At 35.8% G+C, this 18,369-nt stretch overlaps 1 protein-coding gene across 4 annotated transcripts in view; it reads right to left on the bottom strand.

Annotated features, from left to right (window-relative positions):
• The window catches only part of DYNC2H1 (dynein cytoplasmic 2 heavy chain 1), a 149,368-nt gene that overhangs the window by 62,255 nt on the left and 68,744 nt on the right, over positions 1–18,369 (bottom strand). For all 4 annotated transcript variants that reach the window (XR_004589849.3, XM_034409222.3, XM_087894632.1 and 1 more), the window contains exons 64-70: positions 17,573–17,671; positions 16,588–16,711; positions 13,572–13,735; positions 11,530–11,649; positions 8,982–9,116; positions 5,007–5,150; positions 1,292–1,381 (exon numbers count right to left, since the gene is read on the bottom strand). Coding sequence is in view for 3 of the 4 variants with exons in the window: in XM_034409222.3 (XP_034265113.1) it covers positions 1,292–1,381; positions 5,007–5,150; positions 8,982–9,116; positions 11,530–11,649; positions 13,572–13,735; positions 16,588–16,711; positions 17,573–17,671 (876 nt within the window). In the remaining variant the exon portion in view is untranslated. The remainder of the gene's footprint in view (positions 1–1,291; positions 1,382–5,006; positions 5,151–8,981; positions 9,117–11,529; positions 11,650–13,571; positions 13,736–16,587; positions 16,712–17,572; positions 17,672–18,369) is intronic.

The raw sequence follows: 18,369 nt of genomic DNA, 5'->3' as shown, positions 1-18,369 counted from the left end.
TATATAGAGTGAGACTGAACAACCTAATTGAGATATCTATCTTCCTTCCACCTGAGGATATAATTGTGCCTATTCTTTTCTTCTAAATGCTATGCATGTCAGCTAGAACCATCCACTTGGAGAGAATAGAACGAAGAATTATAATATAGGGTGACCTGCTCCTTACTCCACCAGGGAGCGCGGGAGGACCCCTTGGAGGGTAGAGCCGAGGATTTTGTACAATATCTGTATGACAAAATCACTCAGATTCGGGAAGATCTGGACTCTGACTGGGTAGGTTCAGGGGGGACGACTGGGGCAGGTCTTGAGAATGTTATCTGGGATGAGTTTGATCCTGTGACTCCTGATGATGTGGACAGGATTCTGGGGAGACTGAATGCGACCACATGTTTGTTGGACCCGTGTCCCTCCTGGTTAGTGCTGGCTTCCCGGGAGGTAACGCGAGGCTGGCTCCAGGGGATTATAAATGCTTCATTGGGTGAGGGTGACCCCCGGAGATACGGAGGATCCCGGATCTACGCACCTTCCAACCTTTTTATTTCACCAGGCTGGTCTGGCCTAACCTTTCCCATTCTTTTTTAATGTAAATTTTAATGTAAATTTTAATTTGCTCTTAACTTGGGGTTTTAATTTGTCTTGGGCTAAATTGATTTAATTCGATTTTACTTTTGTTCTTAATTTTTGTATTTTACGTGTTTATTCTGTGCCTGTTCACCGCCCTGAGTCCTTCGGGAGTAGGGCGGTATACAAATTAAATGAAATGAAATGAAAATGAAATAATATCTCTGGGAAAAGGCAGAAATGACCTACTGTGGGTGCAAGAATACAATGTTCCACAGCATGTAAAACAAATATAGTCCAGAAACTGATAGCCTTATGAATAAAACATTCCATATATTTCAAAAGGATGTTTTATTCGGAAACCAGTTAAGAGATCCCAGAAAGAATGTTTTTTTTTTTTTGTTTCAGATAAGCTTCATTTCCTTCTTAGTTTGAACTTAGTGCTTCAGAAGTTATTATTGTCTCAGTGCTGTAATGAGGCAACAGTCCCATGGTGAGCAAAAAGACTGTTTGTAAACCAAGAAAATTTGTTCTGTCAAACAAGACAAAAAGATCCTATATACAATTCCCATGACTTGAAAAGTACCATTTACTAAAAAAAAACCCCAAAGTTTGGCACCATTGTACATCCACTAATCGATAGTTTCAAGTGAGCCAATTTATGGCTACTCTGGAAATATAATTCCACATTCAACACAATGAATTAGTGCAAAGGAAAATGGCAGCTTACCTTAAATAAACAACGACAGACATATTCATATACCAAGTGTTTCAATGAACTGATTAGAGACTTTATTCTTTCCTCAGTATTCCCCATGTCCTGAAAAAGAATGTTCAGATATTTAACAATATTCAGTAATACTTTAGGGATCAAAAATACCTAAAAACAACTCTTAAGATTGAAGAGTTTTATCTGAAAGCACACTGATTTCAGAGCAGTGGTCACACAAGTGGAGCTGGGCGCATGTGCATGCTCACCTGCCATTTGTATGGCCTGGTTCCGAATATTGAGTCCAGCGGTTGGGGACCCCTGTTTCAGAGAATGGGCTTTATCTATAATCAACAATTTAATCCAAATTAATCTAACTGCATCATGAATTCCAAAATCTGGGCCTGAGAGACAGAGTACATAGTTCTCCTGCAGATGAATATTAGTCTTTCAAAATTTGTAATAAGAAGCATTACAATGTAATATCAGAAAGCTTTATTTTATCTCATTTAAATGCAGTCTGAGGTAACCTAATTAGCTTAAAACCCTATGTGTTTAGAGTTCTTTATTAGTTAAATTATGCTAATTAACCTGACTAATGAAGAGAAAAAACATTCAAGGAAAAGTAAGATCTTCCATACCACGAATAAGAATCTCAAATTGGGCAGCCCTTAATCTTGAGGTGACACCTCCCTCTAGTACACTAAAAAGACACAATAAATTCTTCTTTCAGGTTCTCTAGCCTACCTTCTCAGACTAATTGCCCTACTTTGATCGAGGTATATAAATACTGAACTGAGCAACCTAAAATTAAAACAAGGTAGTAGGACCTCTATCAAGAAACTGGTTTATGTCCACCAAGAGTCACCAGGAGTCAATTAGAGGAGACATTTCTCTTTTTAAAACAGGAATTTCTTCCTATTGTCCCAAAACTAACAGAACCCAGGATCTACATGTCCTAAATGGAGATTTTATTATTAATTAATTAATTGTGGAATTAGCTGATTTCAGAAGAATCAGAAGTTTGCTATACAAAAGTTTGGTTGTTCCAAGGATAAACATACAACATTCCTTAATTACAAAATGAATTAGCATGTTAAGGTATTAGTGCCTTGTACAAAATCAAAGAGATATCTGAAGATGAAGATGAAGACAGATTTTATTTTACAATGTGTCACAAATGTGTGAACGTAAGACCATCTTCTACAATTATAGCAGCGTGTGTGGGGAGGGAAACATGGAGGCTCCACAGTGACATAACCATATCACCCATAATGATGTAAGCTCCACCCCTTTTCTGTGTGGATTGTCATGTGACCTGCCTGCCCCAAAGAAGTGGGACTTGTGATGCAGCACTGTGATGCTTTTTTACTTCTGATTTAGCAGTGAAATCCAGCAGATGTTGCTGTATTACTGTATCTGGAATAGAAAATCTGATTTTTTTAATTGTTGCTGCATTATTGGAAAAAGTGATGTGTTCTCTCTTTCTCATTGATTATTTTTTTTCTTAAGGTTTGAGACGCTAATATTATATACTTACTTCTTCAACACCTGGAAATTATAAACTTTGATAACGTACTTTCAGGTGACTGAAATAGAGAAGAAATAACTACAAATTCAAACCCGCTTGCTCTGCTGTACGGTTTACTCAGAACCATAACATTCATCACATTTCCAACTGTTTTGTTGGAACAACTGAACTGGAGAAACATAAAACTTTCCTATGGTTTGTGCAAAAGGGAATTAATTTTTAGACCCAAAGGAACATTAATCCCATCTTATTTTCACAGAATATATAGAACTGAGGGTTTGAAAACTGGGCTTCAAATCCAAAAATAATTGTACTGGTCATTAAGTGAAAAAGCTCTGTTAACAATGGGATACTGACTCCAAGAATAATATGATCCTCCTGCTAGTCAGTCAGTCTGATTCATATATTGAAACAGTAAAAAGCTACTCATATTATGGGTATCTCAGATAGTGGGGAACTACGAGTAACTTTAACTGTGGTTAAATTGAGAAAGGAAGGAAATGCATACGGTAGCTCAGTCTAATCAATTTTCTCTTAGGTTTGGAAAGCCCTGCAAAATGTTATGTCTAATCACTCTGCAGTTCCAGTCAACTTAGCATTTCCTTTGGGAGTTTGTTCAGAAAAGTTAATTGCTTATACTCTGATTCAGACAGAAATCTATATGGGTTTGCTTCATCCAAACCAACAGAAGAAATGTTCCAATCATTCATCCAGCCACACTTCGTGAACAAAAGAAAGAGAAGTAAGATTTGTCTAAGATACTAATAAGCATGCTTTCTCACTACCTGATCAGTTCCTGACTATCAGTTGTAATGTAGGTGTGCTTTTGATGTTATGAAAGAAAGCAACTATTTGATTCATAATTTTCTTTCTTGGCTGCAGAAAATCGCTTATTTTACTGCCATTTTGGCACTTCTGAAAGTGAAATCTGCCAATTTGGATTCCAAATCTGGCTCTCAGACTGTTGCAACCAGGTGTATTATATTTTACTACCGGTAGAGGATCTATGCTTTGGTTCAAATCCAAAGCATTGAGTAGAAAAACATTCATAGAAGGGCCCTCTTTCAAGTTTGTTGAGTAAATATTTTTAAGGCATTGTTAGACAGTTAAAAACTTAGACAGTTCTTAGATAGGTGCAAAGATTGGAGAAAAGATTACATCTGTGGTAAATCTCTATAGAATATAGAACTTGGACTTCAAATTCTTTATACATTTGCCTTCACCTGTGATCTTGGAACTATCTCTTGCACCACTTGGAGTTATCATGATAGTGACGGTTGTTACCAAAGTATCAACAGAGATACTTTGAGCGTTTCTAGAAAAACATAGAATTCTTTGGATAATTTATGAACTTGCTTTTTAAGAAAAGACCCAACGTCAACATACTGTTACAAAGTATCCTGGGATTAAAAGTTTTTAATGTATGAGGGTCACTGTTAATGTTTTAGAGGAGTCTAAGGGAAATAGTGGGAGGGATAATGATTCAAATGAACCATGTTGGGGATTTTTTCTTGATGTTTTTAAAAGAAATTTTCAGGTCTTTGTTTTCTAACCAGTATTAAGTTCATTTTAGGACTTGTGCTGATGTTTTCATGGGCTTCCTATAAAAATTGCAGAAAATATCACCACCAGCTTCAATCATTAGAACTGGTGGAAGCTGTGGTGCCTTTAAAATAAGGGCTTAGGAGTGCATGTGGCTTTCAGGCTGTAGACTACCTACCTGTAATTTAAAAACAGACAAACAAACCCTATAAAAAGTCTGCACTGTCCTCCTATAGGTAAAAATGCTTAATTTAAAAATGAATTGTGGTACTGGGCCGAGACCGTTAATAAAGAATGTTGTTTGAAAATTAAGACATAAGTGAAGAACTTGTATTTACATAAATAGAATCTCTTGACTATGGAACTATGCTTTGTTTAGCCAAAGAAAATTGTGTGTTTTATTTAGGTCTTTTGTCAGGTAATTTTATACAAATATTCAACTATTCCTTCAAATACACTGATTATGGTGCAATATGCTCGGTATCAATGGTGTGCAATCACTAATGGAAGGAGTTTCTTTATTTCTTTTCTTTAAATGTTACTTCAGCCAGCCTTATTTCTAGTCCTGGAGACAAAAAAGGTAAATGCAGCAAGTGTGTGTATGTGTGTGTGAGGAGAGAGAGGAGATACACACATACACTGGTTTGAACTATTGGCACATACCAGTTCACTTTGTAGAGCCCTTTGAAAAAGTCTTAGGAAAGAAGCCAGACTAAAACGATACATGTTATTAATTTTGGACAAGTCAGAAATAATAAAATACATCTTGCTGCCACTTTCAGCCAGAGTGAGATATGCATCCCTTTCCTGAAAATAAAGAAGATTAAATGTTAGAGCTCTATTGCCACCTATTGGAGATGCATGCAAAAAATGAAATAAAAAATACAAATAATATACAATTCAATAGACTAGAAGGTACTTTATCAATGTCAACATGCATTCATGTGTGCATATGACAAAGCAAAATATTTATGTTTTGTTAGGCAGCCAGTTCTAGCCAAATGGGCAATCACCCTTGCCCCAATATTGACTAATAGCATCTTAGAAGTTGGAAGAGGTGAGAGGATGCACAAGAATCTATTATATTTCTACATCATTTACAATAGCCAATATTGGCTACAATCCACTATAGATAAAAAGATTAATAAAAATTCAGATACATATATGAATCCTAGTAATTTGAAATCTTGAAAAGGCAGTTAGTACAAAATTGTTGGTAAGCTATTGTTGATAAGACACCACTGCCCATGTAGAATAAGTTCCTGCATTGATTATTAGTAAATGTCTGGGCCCAAATCAAAGTACTGGTCATTATCTTCAATGCCTTACTCATCGTACCACTGGGATATATAAGGCAACACCTGGCTAAACTGAATCTGCCCATCTGGTCCAGACATTTAGAGAAGAGCTGCCAACAGTGCTTACCTGCTGAGTGGTACATGGGGTATGAAAAAGATAAGTGAAGGGGAAAAAAACCCTTTTCAGTTATAGTTCCTACCCACTGCAACTTTTCCCATTGGTGGTATGTGAAGCCCTAAACCTCCTGGGATTATGTAAGCATGTTGGAATCCATTATGCCTTTATCTTGATTGTCATATGTCATCATATGAAATCAAATGAAATTGTACTAGGGTTCTTTGGGTTATTACCTTACTAATGTTGCTTTCTTTCTGCTGTTCACCAACAGACTCTTTCGGGATCGAGATGGGCTATAAATTTTATTAAATAAATAACAGTCCTGATGCAAATGCTGGCATTCTGTACTACTGCCTCAATAACGGCATGTATTTAAATCAGGGTATTTGAATGATGATATTATTACACAGAATACATCACTTGCCCCCTTCCATAGGTTCCTGTTCTGATAAATAATGTTTCATAAAGTTTTCAGACTTACAATATAACTGCTGAACAACCATTTAAGCAATCAGGAAAGAAAACAGATGGGAATGTATAACATAGGAGTGAACTGGTAATTTAGTGTTGGGCTATTTATAGAAAACCACTTTAAAATTCCAAAAAGCTTAAAATGCCATCTGTGATTTGGCATATGGATTTTCTATCGTAACCAAAGTCTAAAATATAACTGGATGTACCCAAAACCCTCAAGAGAAATTTTGAACTGCTCTTGCTAGATATCTACTCAGGAACTATTTGTGAATTAATCCACTGTACTTTCAATGAACTCTGAAATTTCACAACTAAATCATTCTATTGCAAGAATTATAGGAAAAGATTTCTTCTCACATTTCCCATTAACCTGCAGGTTTCTATTAATTGAGGAATTTATCTACTAGTACATAAATTGTATTATATTGCAGCAAGTCAAGACTTAATGGATCACTTCCTGATAGGAAGTGCAGTGAGGCAGGCATTAAAGAGAAAAACAGTTCTTGATAGTTGGACAAAATAAAATGAGAGAAAGAAAAAGGTGATAGACATATAAAAGGAAAAGACACATACTAGTATCTTTGTGATAAATTAACCAGTTTACATATAAGCATGAAAGAAAAATTTTCTTGACATACCTTTTTAAAGAGGGGGAAAAATTACATTCTGTATTAAGTGTTTCTAGTTGGTTAGTAAACTTTTAATTGTTTAGAACAGAGTTAATTCCCCAACATTTCCAGCTTTGTGGATGGGTGGAGGGAGAGAGGGGATAGTTCTGTGTTAGCGACCAGTAAGTGCGTGCACACAGCTCCATTTGCACCAGCAGCATGCATGCAAGCTTGCTGCTCATGCAAATGGAGTGAGCGACTGCACGTACACACGCTCACACGCTGTTCGGGTAAGTGGGGATGTGCATGCATGTGCTTGCCCGGTTGCAAGCAGCTCATGGTCCACTAGTGGGCCACAGCCCAGAGGTTGAGGATCCCTGGTTTAAAATAATTTTTATACTATTTGAAAGTATTGAAGTAATTATCAATAAAGTAGACAGTATTATTAAAGGCTCTCTTGCGCCCTTGCAGATGTCAAAACCAGGGTGACAGTCAGCAAAGAGAAACCTGGGTATCTTGGCTATGTGATACGAGTGGACAGTGGGTTGTTTTGTTTGATAAAGATGAGAAAAGTAGAATAGAAAGACAATTGATAAGACAGATGGAAAGCATCCAAAGGAATATTAGAATTAAAACAAGTTATCATCAGAGAGAAGTAGATACAGTAAACATTTGACCATAAAGTTGCAAGAATCAAGCCTGACTGGATTGCTCTTAACTAAAGTTTAACCAAGGTTAGATATACTGTCACAATGGATTAGACATGTTGGACCTCTATTTGACTTCCTTATATTTTACCAGTTGTTTCTACCCACCCAATTCAATCTGGCAGGTTGAGAATGTTATGGGTACCATTATTCAAAGATTGTCAACTAGTGAGGACCAGAATATGTGGTTTCTTTGTTATAGCCCCTGCCAGATGACTCTAATCCTGTTGGCCTTTCATAAGGCCAGGAAGACCTGGTTGTATGCCTGAGCCTGGGCCTCCCAATGTGTTCAGGACCCTATTTTTGGGGTGTATTAATATCCCTTGGCAATAGTTCTACTCGGTGACCATGTATATTTATTTTCTATTGCTTTAATCATTTTAATTTGTGTTTATGTTCTTAATGCTATACACTGCCCAAAGACACTTATAGCAATGAACAGTTATAGAAATTAAATAAAAAATATTTACAAAAACGATAGTCGTTTTTATATTTTACTCTGATATGAGCAAGAGAAACAAAAATATTTAACATAAGGCTCTGTGTACCTAAAATCCTGGGGTTTTTTTTTACTCGCATACATTTGTGATAGGTTCTTCTAATTAATATATGTGTTACTTGATATATGAAAGAAGCTAATCAGGATAACCTTATCTTTTCAACTGTCTTTCAAATCTATAAGTGTATACCAGATATAATAAAAAAATACATTAATGTTCATCCGGAGCAGAACTTCAGTTATATTATCTGCTTCATCACTGAAAGCTATCCCCCCCCCCCAAAAAAAAAAAAGAATATAGAAACCGTTCAGTTCTATATGGGATCTAATGAGTCATAGTGCAATATTTTCTCCATTGAAAACACCATAACTTTGCCTTTTTTTGGATGTGTCACACAAATGGATTATTTTAAAATAGACTATGTTTGATGTTTTTCATGGTGAAATGACATGGTAAAACCAGAGGTGAAATCCAGCAGGTTTTGATAGGTTCTGGAGAACCGGTAGTGGAATTTTTGAGTAGTTCATAGAACCGGCAAATACCACCTCTGGCTGGTCCCAGAGTGGGGTGGGAATGGAGATTTTGCAATATCCTTCCCCTGGAGTAGAGTGGGAATGGAGATTTTGCAGTATCCTTCCTCTGGAGTGGGGTGGGAATGGAGATTTGCAGTATCCTTCCCTTGCCACGCCCACCAAGCCACGCCCACCAAGCCACACCATGCCCACCAAGCCACGCCCAGAGAACCAGTAGTAAAAAAATTTGGATTTCCCCACTGGATAAAACTGTTTAGGTTGAAAATAACCTTAGGAGACCACAGAAGATTTACTAACAGACAGCGGAATCCAGTTCTTGAACTTATTAATCCATTGGGAGCTAAAATAAAACATGTTATTTAACTAATATATACTCTAATAAACCAAACCAAATACCTACCTGATCAAGGGAAATCTGAAGTCTATAAAACTCAACAAGAGATTCTTGGATGAGGGCACTACTTGCTTTAGTTTGATTCAGAGATTCAATCAGATCCTTATTTTCAAGTATATTTCCCTTACAAGTTGCAAGCGTCTACAACAACAGCAAAAATTCTTTCAATTTTTGGAATGCTTTAAATCATCGACAGATAATAAAGATATTCAAATCCACATTGTCTGAATGGATCACAATTGGTTAATATGTCATATCTTTCAAATGCTCCTTAATCAGGGTTTTGTGGGGAGATACGAAACAATATACTAAATATAAGAATTTTTCCTGCTCTCTTCCAAAATTCAGCATTACCTGTATCTAAAACAACATTGGTCATATTTTGAACTTATGTTTATTTTAAGCATAATCAAAATTAATTCTACTAATTTCTCATAATTCCTGGCTTGAAATTTCAAACATGAAGGAATAAAAGCCCCAACAAACTCACAATACCCACAGAATTTTTAAAATGTTACACTATGTAATCATTTCAATCAACCAGGCCATTTAGAAAAGTATGCCTTATGAAAACATTGGCCATGCCGTATATAGTATGCCTTATGAAAACATTGGCCATGAGCTATGCCAAAGAAATTTTATATACTCATATATAGTAAGATGGTGAGTGAATGCTTTTTGAATTCTTCTAGGCTCTCTATAGGTAGTAGCAACATGCTCATGTGCACAGGACAGGATAGGTTAGGGCAGAGATGGCGAACCTTTTCAGTACCGAGTGCCGAAAAGGGAGCATTCGTGCATCTGGGCCACAACCCGGAAGAGGAGCTGCCCAGGGTGCATGCGCACACCTGAAAATGAACTTCCGTTTTCAGCTACTGAACTTCCGGTTTCAGCCAGCTACTCTTCCGAGTTTCTGGTGAGCATGCACATGTGACGATCAGCTGGCAGATGCACATGCTCACACAGGAAAACGGAAGACGAGCTCTTCTAATTTCCGGCACTGCCGCATGCAAAAAGGCCAGCTGATCATTGTGCGTGCGTGCATGCATGCCAGAAACCCAAAGAGGAACGGGCGACGCTGCACGTGCCAGGCGACATGGCTCCACATGCTGCTTCAGGCACGCATGCCATACGTTTGTCATCATGGGGCTAGGACATGTCAAATTTTTTCAACTTCCAATTTCCAAACGTTAGGGATGCTCAAAAGTTGTGACATCCCTTGGGGATTGTAAAGATATTTTGGTTTCTTTAATATAATTGAGATGTACTTTGTAAGTAACTACATAAATATTATAACTTTTTAACATTTTGTTTGTTTCTGCTCTGGTTCCTTTGATTGGGAAAAAGGAAGGAAGAGATCTTAGAATGATGTAGTCCCCAACATTCTAGACCACAATCCATATGTCTCTTCCATAGTTTGCAGTGTAGGAATTTGGGGGATGTTTTAATTATCAGATCCCTATCTAGATGCAGCCTGATGCTGAAGTTGATTTTTCCTTTGCCAATTTCTTCTCACACCAAATTTGATCCTTTTCTGTTTAGTTTCCAGAGAATTATCTGACTGATAAAGTATGACAGTTCTTTACATCATTTCTTTCCAATATTTTGCTGGCTTGGAAAGAATAATAAACCAGCACTTTTCATCTTGAGGGGTTTAAAATGCATTTGCAACTGTAACAGTTACAAAAGAATTCATGGCAAAATGAAAAATGTTACGGACTTTAAAAATATTTCCCATTCCAATTACTTTTTCAAAGAATAAATTTCGAGTGCAACAGCATTTCATCCTAAAAGCTAACGATTGCTAGATTTTGCCTATAAAACTACTAATAGCATAATTTCATGCATTTAAATATTTCCACATAATAAAAAAAAGAAACATTTACAGTACTTTTTCATGTAAAATGTCTGAGCTGTTCAAATCCTTTGAAATAGTTATTTCAAAATATGCCAGAGTGTGTGCAAAGTACTTAAAAAACATTATAACAATTGTGTGTTTTTCAAGGTTCACCCAATTTCTTTGAAAATTGTTCTCAGCTATGTGCCTGCAACCAAGTTCACTCTTCTAGGAGAAAAAAAAGGAAGTGGGGTGGCTCTGCACATTTGCAAAGATAATTAAGAGTAGTTTCCAAAGTAGCTACACAGCTATCTGGAAAGTCATAGATGCTTTAGTGAATGTTGTGCAACCTCATTGGTGCAAGGATATTTTAAACTTGGGTTAATATGTCTCTGGGAAGTAAACAGGAAGAGGACAGCATTCCTTGGATCTTCAGAAAAATGGGAGGACACCATCTAATATACCTTGGTGAGATTTTCATTCAAGGAAAATTCCTTGAATCTTTCATAGATGAAGCGCTAATCTGAAGTATTTAGGGGAAAAAAATCAGGAAATTCAGAGACAACTGCAGTTTTAATCTACTCAATAACAACCAGTCTATTAGTAGTTGAAACATCTCAAAAAAAAAAAAAAAAAAAAAGCAGATTACACCTGGATGGCTCCTTGCAATAAACAAAGTTACATAAAAAATGTTCATGTGAGATTGATATCTGTTACCTCCAAAAGAGATTCTTCGAGTTTTGCCAGCTGTATTTTCTTTTCCTTTTCTTGCTGTAATAATTTTGTTTTTTGTTCTTCCAAATCTGGCTTTTCATGTTGGATAGTCAAAGCTAAAAGCTGGAAGGCCAAGGTGTTTTTGAGAAGGCAGATGAGTACACAAGCATTATTTGTTTAGTATTTACTGTATATAGCCTTCCATCTTATTTTATCATAAACCTGGGCAGCTTAGAAACAATAATAAAACAATAAAAAGCACAAAACCAATATTAAAATTTCCCTAGCACCCCCAAAGAAAAACAAACCTTTCTTATCCCACATAAAGCTTTCCTCAGCTCCAGCCAATAGCTACCCCAATGGCTACAGGAAAATCCCAGTCTTCCAGACTTTATAGAAGACCAGAATGGTGAGGACTGGATGGTTTTGGGGGGAAGAGTGTTCCAAAGTGGGGACAGGCTACAAAGAACATTATAGCTTAAGTCCCACTAATTGGCAACATTTAAGGAAAGGAGCATGCCTACCCTACTGCCAGGGTGCAAAGTAACATCCACAACAAGACTCTGAGGATTGTATTTCCTCAAAGTTCCTTTTTAATGATGTTGTCATATTGGCACATCTGGGAAAACCCGAATCTGAATATCCAGCTTTTCCCCACCCAAGTGAAAGTTCAAGTCTCTGCCCAGGACCCACATGTCCATCACATGGTCCAATCATCGACCATCCAAACTGGAGATACCTCCCAGTCATCCGACTCTAAGTGCCAGGGCAAGGCGTCTTTGACTCTCTGAGAAAGGAATTTTATTTTGACTACATATCACCCATACTCTATCCAATCCCTCCTACTAATTTCCCACAGTAGAAAATGTGGCAGTCCTCAAGGCCCAAATGTAAAAGATGGCTTCTAGGTCTGACACTTAACTGGATGTGATAGAATAGGAAGATACCCTTAGAGAGAGGCAGTCCCACAGCTAAGCTGAAAATTGTCCTTACTGCTGTTGTTTTAAACAACTTAATACTTCTCTTTTTACATGTTTTGTATCCAAAGATGTTTTGTGAATAGAAAGTTTTCCTCATACAAGTTGTTCTTACTGAATCCTATCAATTCTCCTTTCTTGCATTTCGTTATTTTTCATTCATGCTATTTTAGAGAAATGCCTAACGAATGCAAGGAAGCTCCTTTGCTCAAGAACGCTTTCACTCCCACTGCTGGCAAACCAACTTATTTTCCTATAGATTTCAATAAATTTTAAGAGCATGAAATGTAATAACATTCTAAGTTTATATCCCTAAATGTAGGGTAAGCAAAACCAGCACATCAAAAGACACAGAGACAGTGAGAAATGCAGAGTGAGAAATGTATCTTTCTTTATTCTGTATTTCATGCATTAATAGTTAAAAAGATCCATTAATTATTTAAAAATGTAAATAAATATATGTATCAGTATATGTATAATTTGCTTATATATTTACTTGTATAAATTAATTTTTTGTATAATAGCAATACAAATTTAAATTTAAGATGTTTGATAATTAGCATCTCCCCATTCTCCTAAAACTAAAAAATATTATGATCCTTGTAAATTGCCATTCTAGAAATACAATAAATAATATTTTTAAACTCACATAAGACTGCTGCATACATATTCTAATATTTGCTCTAATGATTTATCTTCAGCGCAACAAAAGGAAGACTAAGAGAATGAAAAGAAAGGAATACATGCCCATACGCAACTAGCTGGACATTCTTAAGTCTTCTCAAATCTTAATCTGTAAAGTTTGTAAACTTTTAAGAATGCAAAAGAAATTTCATCCATTTTTGCAAATAATTCCCAATGCAGTGAAAAAAATTGAACAAGCTAATTAAGAGCTGCTTGTATCTCAGCTTAACAGCACCAGTAGGCACAAGGTAAAACGAAGAGAGAAGAAACTGGAATTATATTTTTTTAAAAACCCACAAGATTTTTAAAGTAAATTATATAAATCCTTTTAAGGTATCATTTTATTAAAATGAAGAGAATCTTATTGGAGATATGCATTCTTACCTGCCCTCTTAAGCCACTACGTGTGATTGTAAAATTAACCTCGGTAACAATAGATGCTGCATCAGGTGGAATGTATGGATTTGGGTTTCTGGTTGACAGAAATAGGTTGAATTCCTCATTATAGTCTATTATCTTGTCACCTATCTGTACAACATAACGGGGTCCTATAGGAAAAGGGAAAAACACCAGTAACGAAAATAATGTACAATATTTAGAACAGAAACCTTCTAAATCCTAGTGTTAAAAAAGATACATTTTTTAAAAAAAAGCAAAGGCTTAATTGTTCTATACAACCAAAAATCAGTAATAATAACAAAAACAGTCAGTATCATGATTTCCTATGTGAAGCAAAGATCATGGTGATTGGAAGTTATAGGAGTTATCCCAGCATAGCTAGGTCAGCATCAGGGTGAAAAAGCTAAAATCAACCATGAAAAAATAGGAAGATAAATCATTCACTATCCATCCTTGATTACTTTCATTCTGATGTCTTGTTTACTCAGATTTCATGTTTAGAAAAGATGCATTCTTGGTTGTTAATTTCAATGAACCTATTCTAAATAAGACTAGGTGAATCTTACTTTTCCTAGTATAGAAAAGGCAACTTGGTGACCTTTAAAAGTTCCGTACTACAAATTCTACAAGACTCAGTCAGCAGTCTTAAAAATAAGAACTTATGTCCAGAAGACACATTCCAGTCAAATCTAACTCTGAATGATGTACAATTACAGTCTGTGTTACTCTGTTACTCAGATTAAAATTGAAAACTAAGTATGAATCCACATAATCCCACATACTCCCATCTATAGGAATCAACACCACCAAAATTAAAACTCCTTCCATTGTTAGATGGACCAGTAATATCAAGGCCTTAGTGGACTTTTTGAATACTAAAAGCAATTTGGATGTCTGCAGGACTGCTATTGCAAAGAGGGAAGTGGTTCAAAAGGTGTCCTTCTATGGTCCCTGCAGTAAGGGACCACAGAGTTCACCATACTTGATGTAATTAGCTGAGAAGATATTAGTAGTAGGGAGAAGTCATTCCTGCAGATAGTCAGATCCTGAATCATGAAGGGTTTTAAAGGAGGAATCTAATATCTTAAATTGCATCTAAAACTAAAACTAAAACTAACAGGCAACCAGTGTAGCATTCAAAGCTATGGTGATATATGGGCACGTAGGGAAGCACGTACAAAAACATCAGAGCACTGAAATATACAATCAAGTAAAAAAATATGTGAAAATACAAAACTTTTTTCTTTGAAATATAGGAAGAATAGTGAAAAATCTTATGGCCAGCAATTATTGTCCTCCTCTACCTAAGAGCAAAGACGCTCAACACAACCCTAGGAAAACCTATCATCTGCAGATTGTTCAAATAAAGTTTGTGCTTTGGTTTACTACCTTGTGACATAAATTTCACCTGCATATTGTAACATGTAGAATCCTAAATAGGATAGGTACCAACTCACCAAAAATACATGTTATTTTTTTTATACAGCACTGTGAAGCAATCATACATAACTGTCAGAAGCAAGATAAAGAAAAACTTATGTTCGGTATCCATGATTACATATCACAGGAAAGGCCATCTGCAAATTAAGGTCAGGGGGAAATTCTGCAGGGCAAAATTGTTACTATTTCATCAAATAAATCACTCCAGAGTCTGAAGACCCTGAGATCAGTACCGAATGAAAAAAAAAAAAAAGCTAGCAAAAATATTAAGAATACAGTAATTCTCGACTTACGATTGGTAGCTTAACAATATTAGAAGTTACAATGGATTTGAAAAAAGTTACTTACAACTGCTGTACCATCACATAGTCATGTGATCACATTTCTGGCACTTGGCAGTTGTAACATTCCACGATCTCATGACTGAATTTTGTACGTTTTTTTCCCTTTTTCACAGCAAAAATACCCATTGAATAAAATAGGTTCATTCTTATGACTTATGATATATGATTCATTTAATGACTCTGATGATTTGCTTAACAACTGTCAAAAGAACAGTTGCAAAATTGTATCTAGTCAATGTGGTGTCCTGACTCATGACTCCAAAGACATGAAACTCCAGTCCCAATTTTGGTATATCAAGGACTACTTGAACATTCATTCTACATTCCACTATTCCAAATTCTAAACCAAATAGGAGAGAAGTCATAGTGTTGAAATCAATTTCATTTGCTGCCCTCATATCTGTAGCATAAAACATATACTCATATAAATTTCAATTATTGATTTAGATTATTTTCATTTGCGTTCCATCCCTTTCCGTGTGACTTGTCTTTTCTACCCTCTTACCCTCGTAAGAGTGGTAATAGAGATTATTTATTCCTTTAGCTATTTTTATCCTGCCTTTATTTTTTTTTATAAAAGGTAGTGAACATAATACTCTTCCTCATCCTATTTTCCTCATAGCAACAAGCATGTGAGGAGAATTGGGTTGAGAGAGAATAACTGGCCTGAAATCATTCAGCTAGATTTCATGCCCAAGGCGGAACTAGTAACTCATAGCCCTCCATTTTCTAGCCCAGGGCTGTCAAACTCCCGGCCCACCGGCAAAATGTGTTACATGCCCACGCCCCGTTTAGCGAAGGGGGAAAAAGTCCTGATATGTCACGTGACGACGCCATGATGCCATGAATTTGACATCCCTGTTCTAGGCTGATGCCTTAACACTTGACAATGCTAGTTCTGATGGGCAACTAACAATGAAGTATACTCTAGTTCAGATCCCTGTCCTGAGCAGGAAGTTGAACTCAATTGCCTATGATTCTATGAACAGATTTCTGCTCCCACCTAATGTCTCAGGTGAAGAAGATGAAGAAGTGGAATGTTTTGTTGACGGATGCCATTAGGTCAACAAACTGACACAATTTGTAGAATATATGTTAGACAAATATAATAGTAAACATGGGTAACAGATTGCAAATAAATCTTTTTCATTCAATATTTTACCTGAGAATCAAAACAATAGTTACACATAACACCACACACTAAGTTTGAAATTTACCTTGTGCAACAAGATCTTTTCTAAGCAGAGGGTAAAGCACAGGCTCAACCCCATCCATTTCCTGTATAATAAGAGTTTTTCCAAATCTCACAGCCAATTCAAGGGCATTAATAAAGTTTGTATCCTGCAAAAATGAAATTTTTATACAATACATTTTTTTATAAAATACAAAATACAGTGAAACTATTCTTGCCAGAACTATGCTTGTATAATGTTCTCCACTCCTTTTTGCCATTTTAAATATAACATTAGAATTTTCACTCCAAAATCTCTACTTTCTTTGGGGGGGGGGAAATAAACTAGACCAAACTATAATTTAAGCTATCATGATAAATAAGGAGAAAATGTAGTATAGTGTAGATGCCCTCCCCAAATAGATCACAGAGTAAAAGGAAGTATTCCATGACTGTAGATTTAATGTCTGATTCTGTATTTCTAGATATAGCAAGCAAACAATAATGACTTAGTTGAATACATTTTAGTTATTTATATATTACAGATGCCTCAACAGTTTTGCACAAAGGTGGAAGTCAACACACCTATGTTGCATGCAAACTAAGTTTTTACAGATTTATCCACTATGATCCCATAATTTTTTTGGTTAAATTCTCACTTCTCCCCCTCAATGTTTATGTGAAGTTTTAAAAAAATTATTCAATGTGATAAAGATATCCTTTTGGAGTTTTTTACTTTCACTTTTGCTTTTTACCACCCATAAAACTAGCTAGCTCGGTCTTCTCTTACGTCATTATTGTTTATCAATCAATTGAAACCCTGATCTCAATAAAAATCCTTAAAATATGCCACTTCTTACTGCCCTCCACTGAGAAAATGAAAAATTATTAGTTTCCAAAGCTGATAATATAATCAATGTAATTAACTACATAAAAGTTCTCCTTTTCTTGGTCGATCATTTTAAATGAAAGAATGATTGAAGTATTCTTTCTACTGCAATCCAGAACAATTTATAAGGTTCAACTATTACCTGTTGGTTGATAATTTCCAAGCGTGATTCTTTCAAATGTGTTTTTAGCCATTCTGTAGCTCTGGAAGAAGGATCTATCAAAAATGGGCAAACTTTACTCTGTTTAAAGAGAGAGAGAGTTGTGTTTTATTTTATAAGAAAAATATTCAGGAATAAAATTACATTTAAATATCTCTCTATCTTTTTCCACAATACTAAAGAAACATTTGAAATATGGGCACTGGCAATTATTTAGATAATGTACACTGGAAGAAAATAACATTAGTAATGTAATTGACTAGTCAAAAAAATTATGACTCATCCTACTTTTTAGAAATGAAAATCTTTTGCACTTCTTTGATATTTAGCATTTCAGATTTTTAATTACTTAATGGTACACTTAGATTTGTAAATGAAAAAAAAACCTTCCCAAACCATCCTCAGATAAGGCAATCTAGCATTAATAGGTTTTCTTGACTTCCAACTCTCCATAAATATCAGAAAAGGATATCTGTAAATGTTTCATCAAAGAAATAAAGAAACAAGAAGTGACTTCTTTGTCATCAATCCAAGATCTAGAATTAAGTAACCTAAGAGCAACAGCAACAGCACTTAGACTTATATACTGTTCTATAGTGCTTTACAGCCCCTCTCTAAGCGGTTTACAAAGTCAGCATATTGCCCCCATCAATCTGGGTCCCATTTTACCGACCTCGGAAGGATGGAAGGCCTTGAGCCAGTCAGGAACGAACTGCTGACAGTCGGAACAGTTAACCTCCAATACTGCATTCTGACCACTGCTTTTCTGATTTTATTTT

The sequence above is a fragment of the Pantherophis guttatus genome, chromosome 5 (assembly GCF_059756535.1).
Source record: "Pantherophis guttatus breed Tessera chromosome 5, ASM5975653v1, whole genome shotgun sequence".
NCBI lineage: Eukaryota > Metazoa > Chordata > Lepidosauria > Squamata > Colubridae > Pantherophis > Pantherophis guttatus.
The sequence above is the reverse complement of the archived record's forward strand: the minus strand, read 5'-3'. Positions and strand labels throughout refer to the sequence as shown.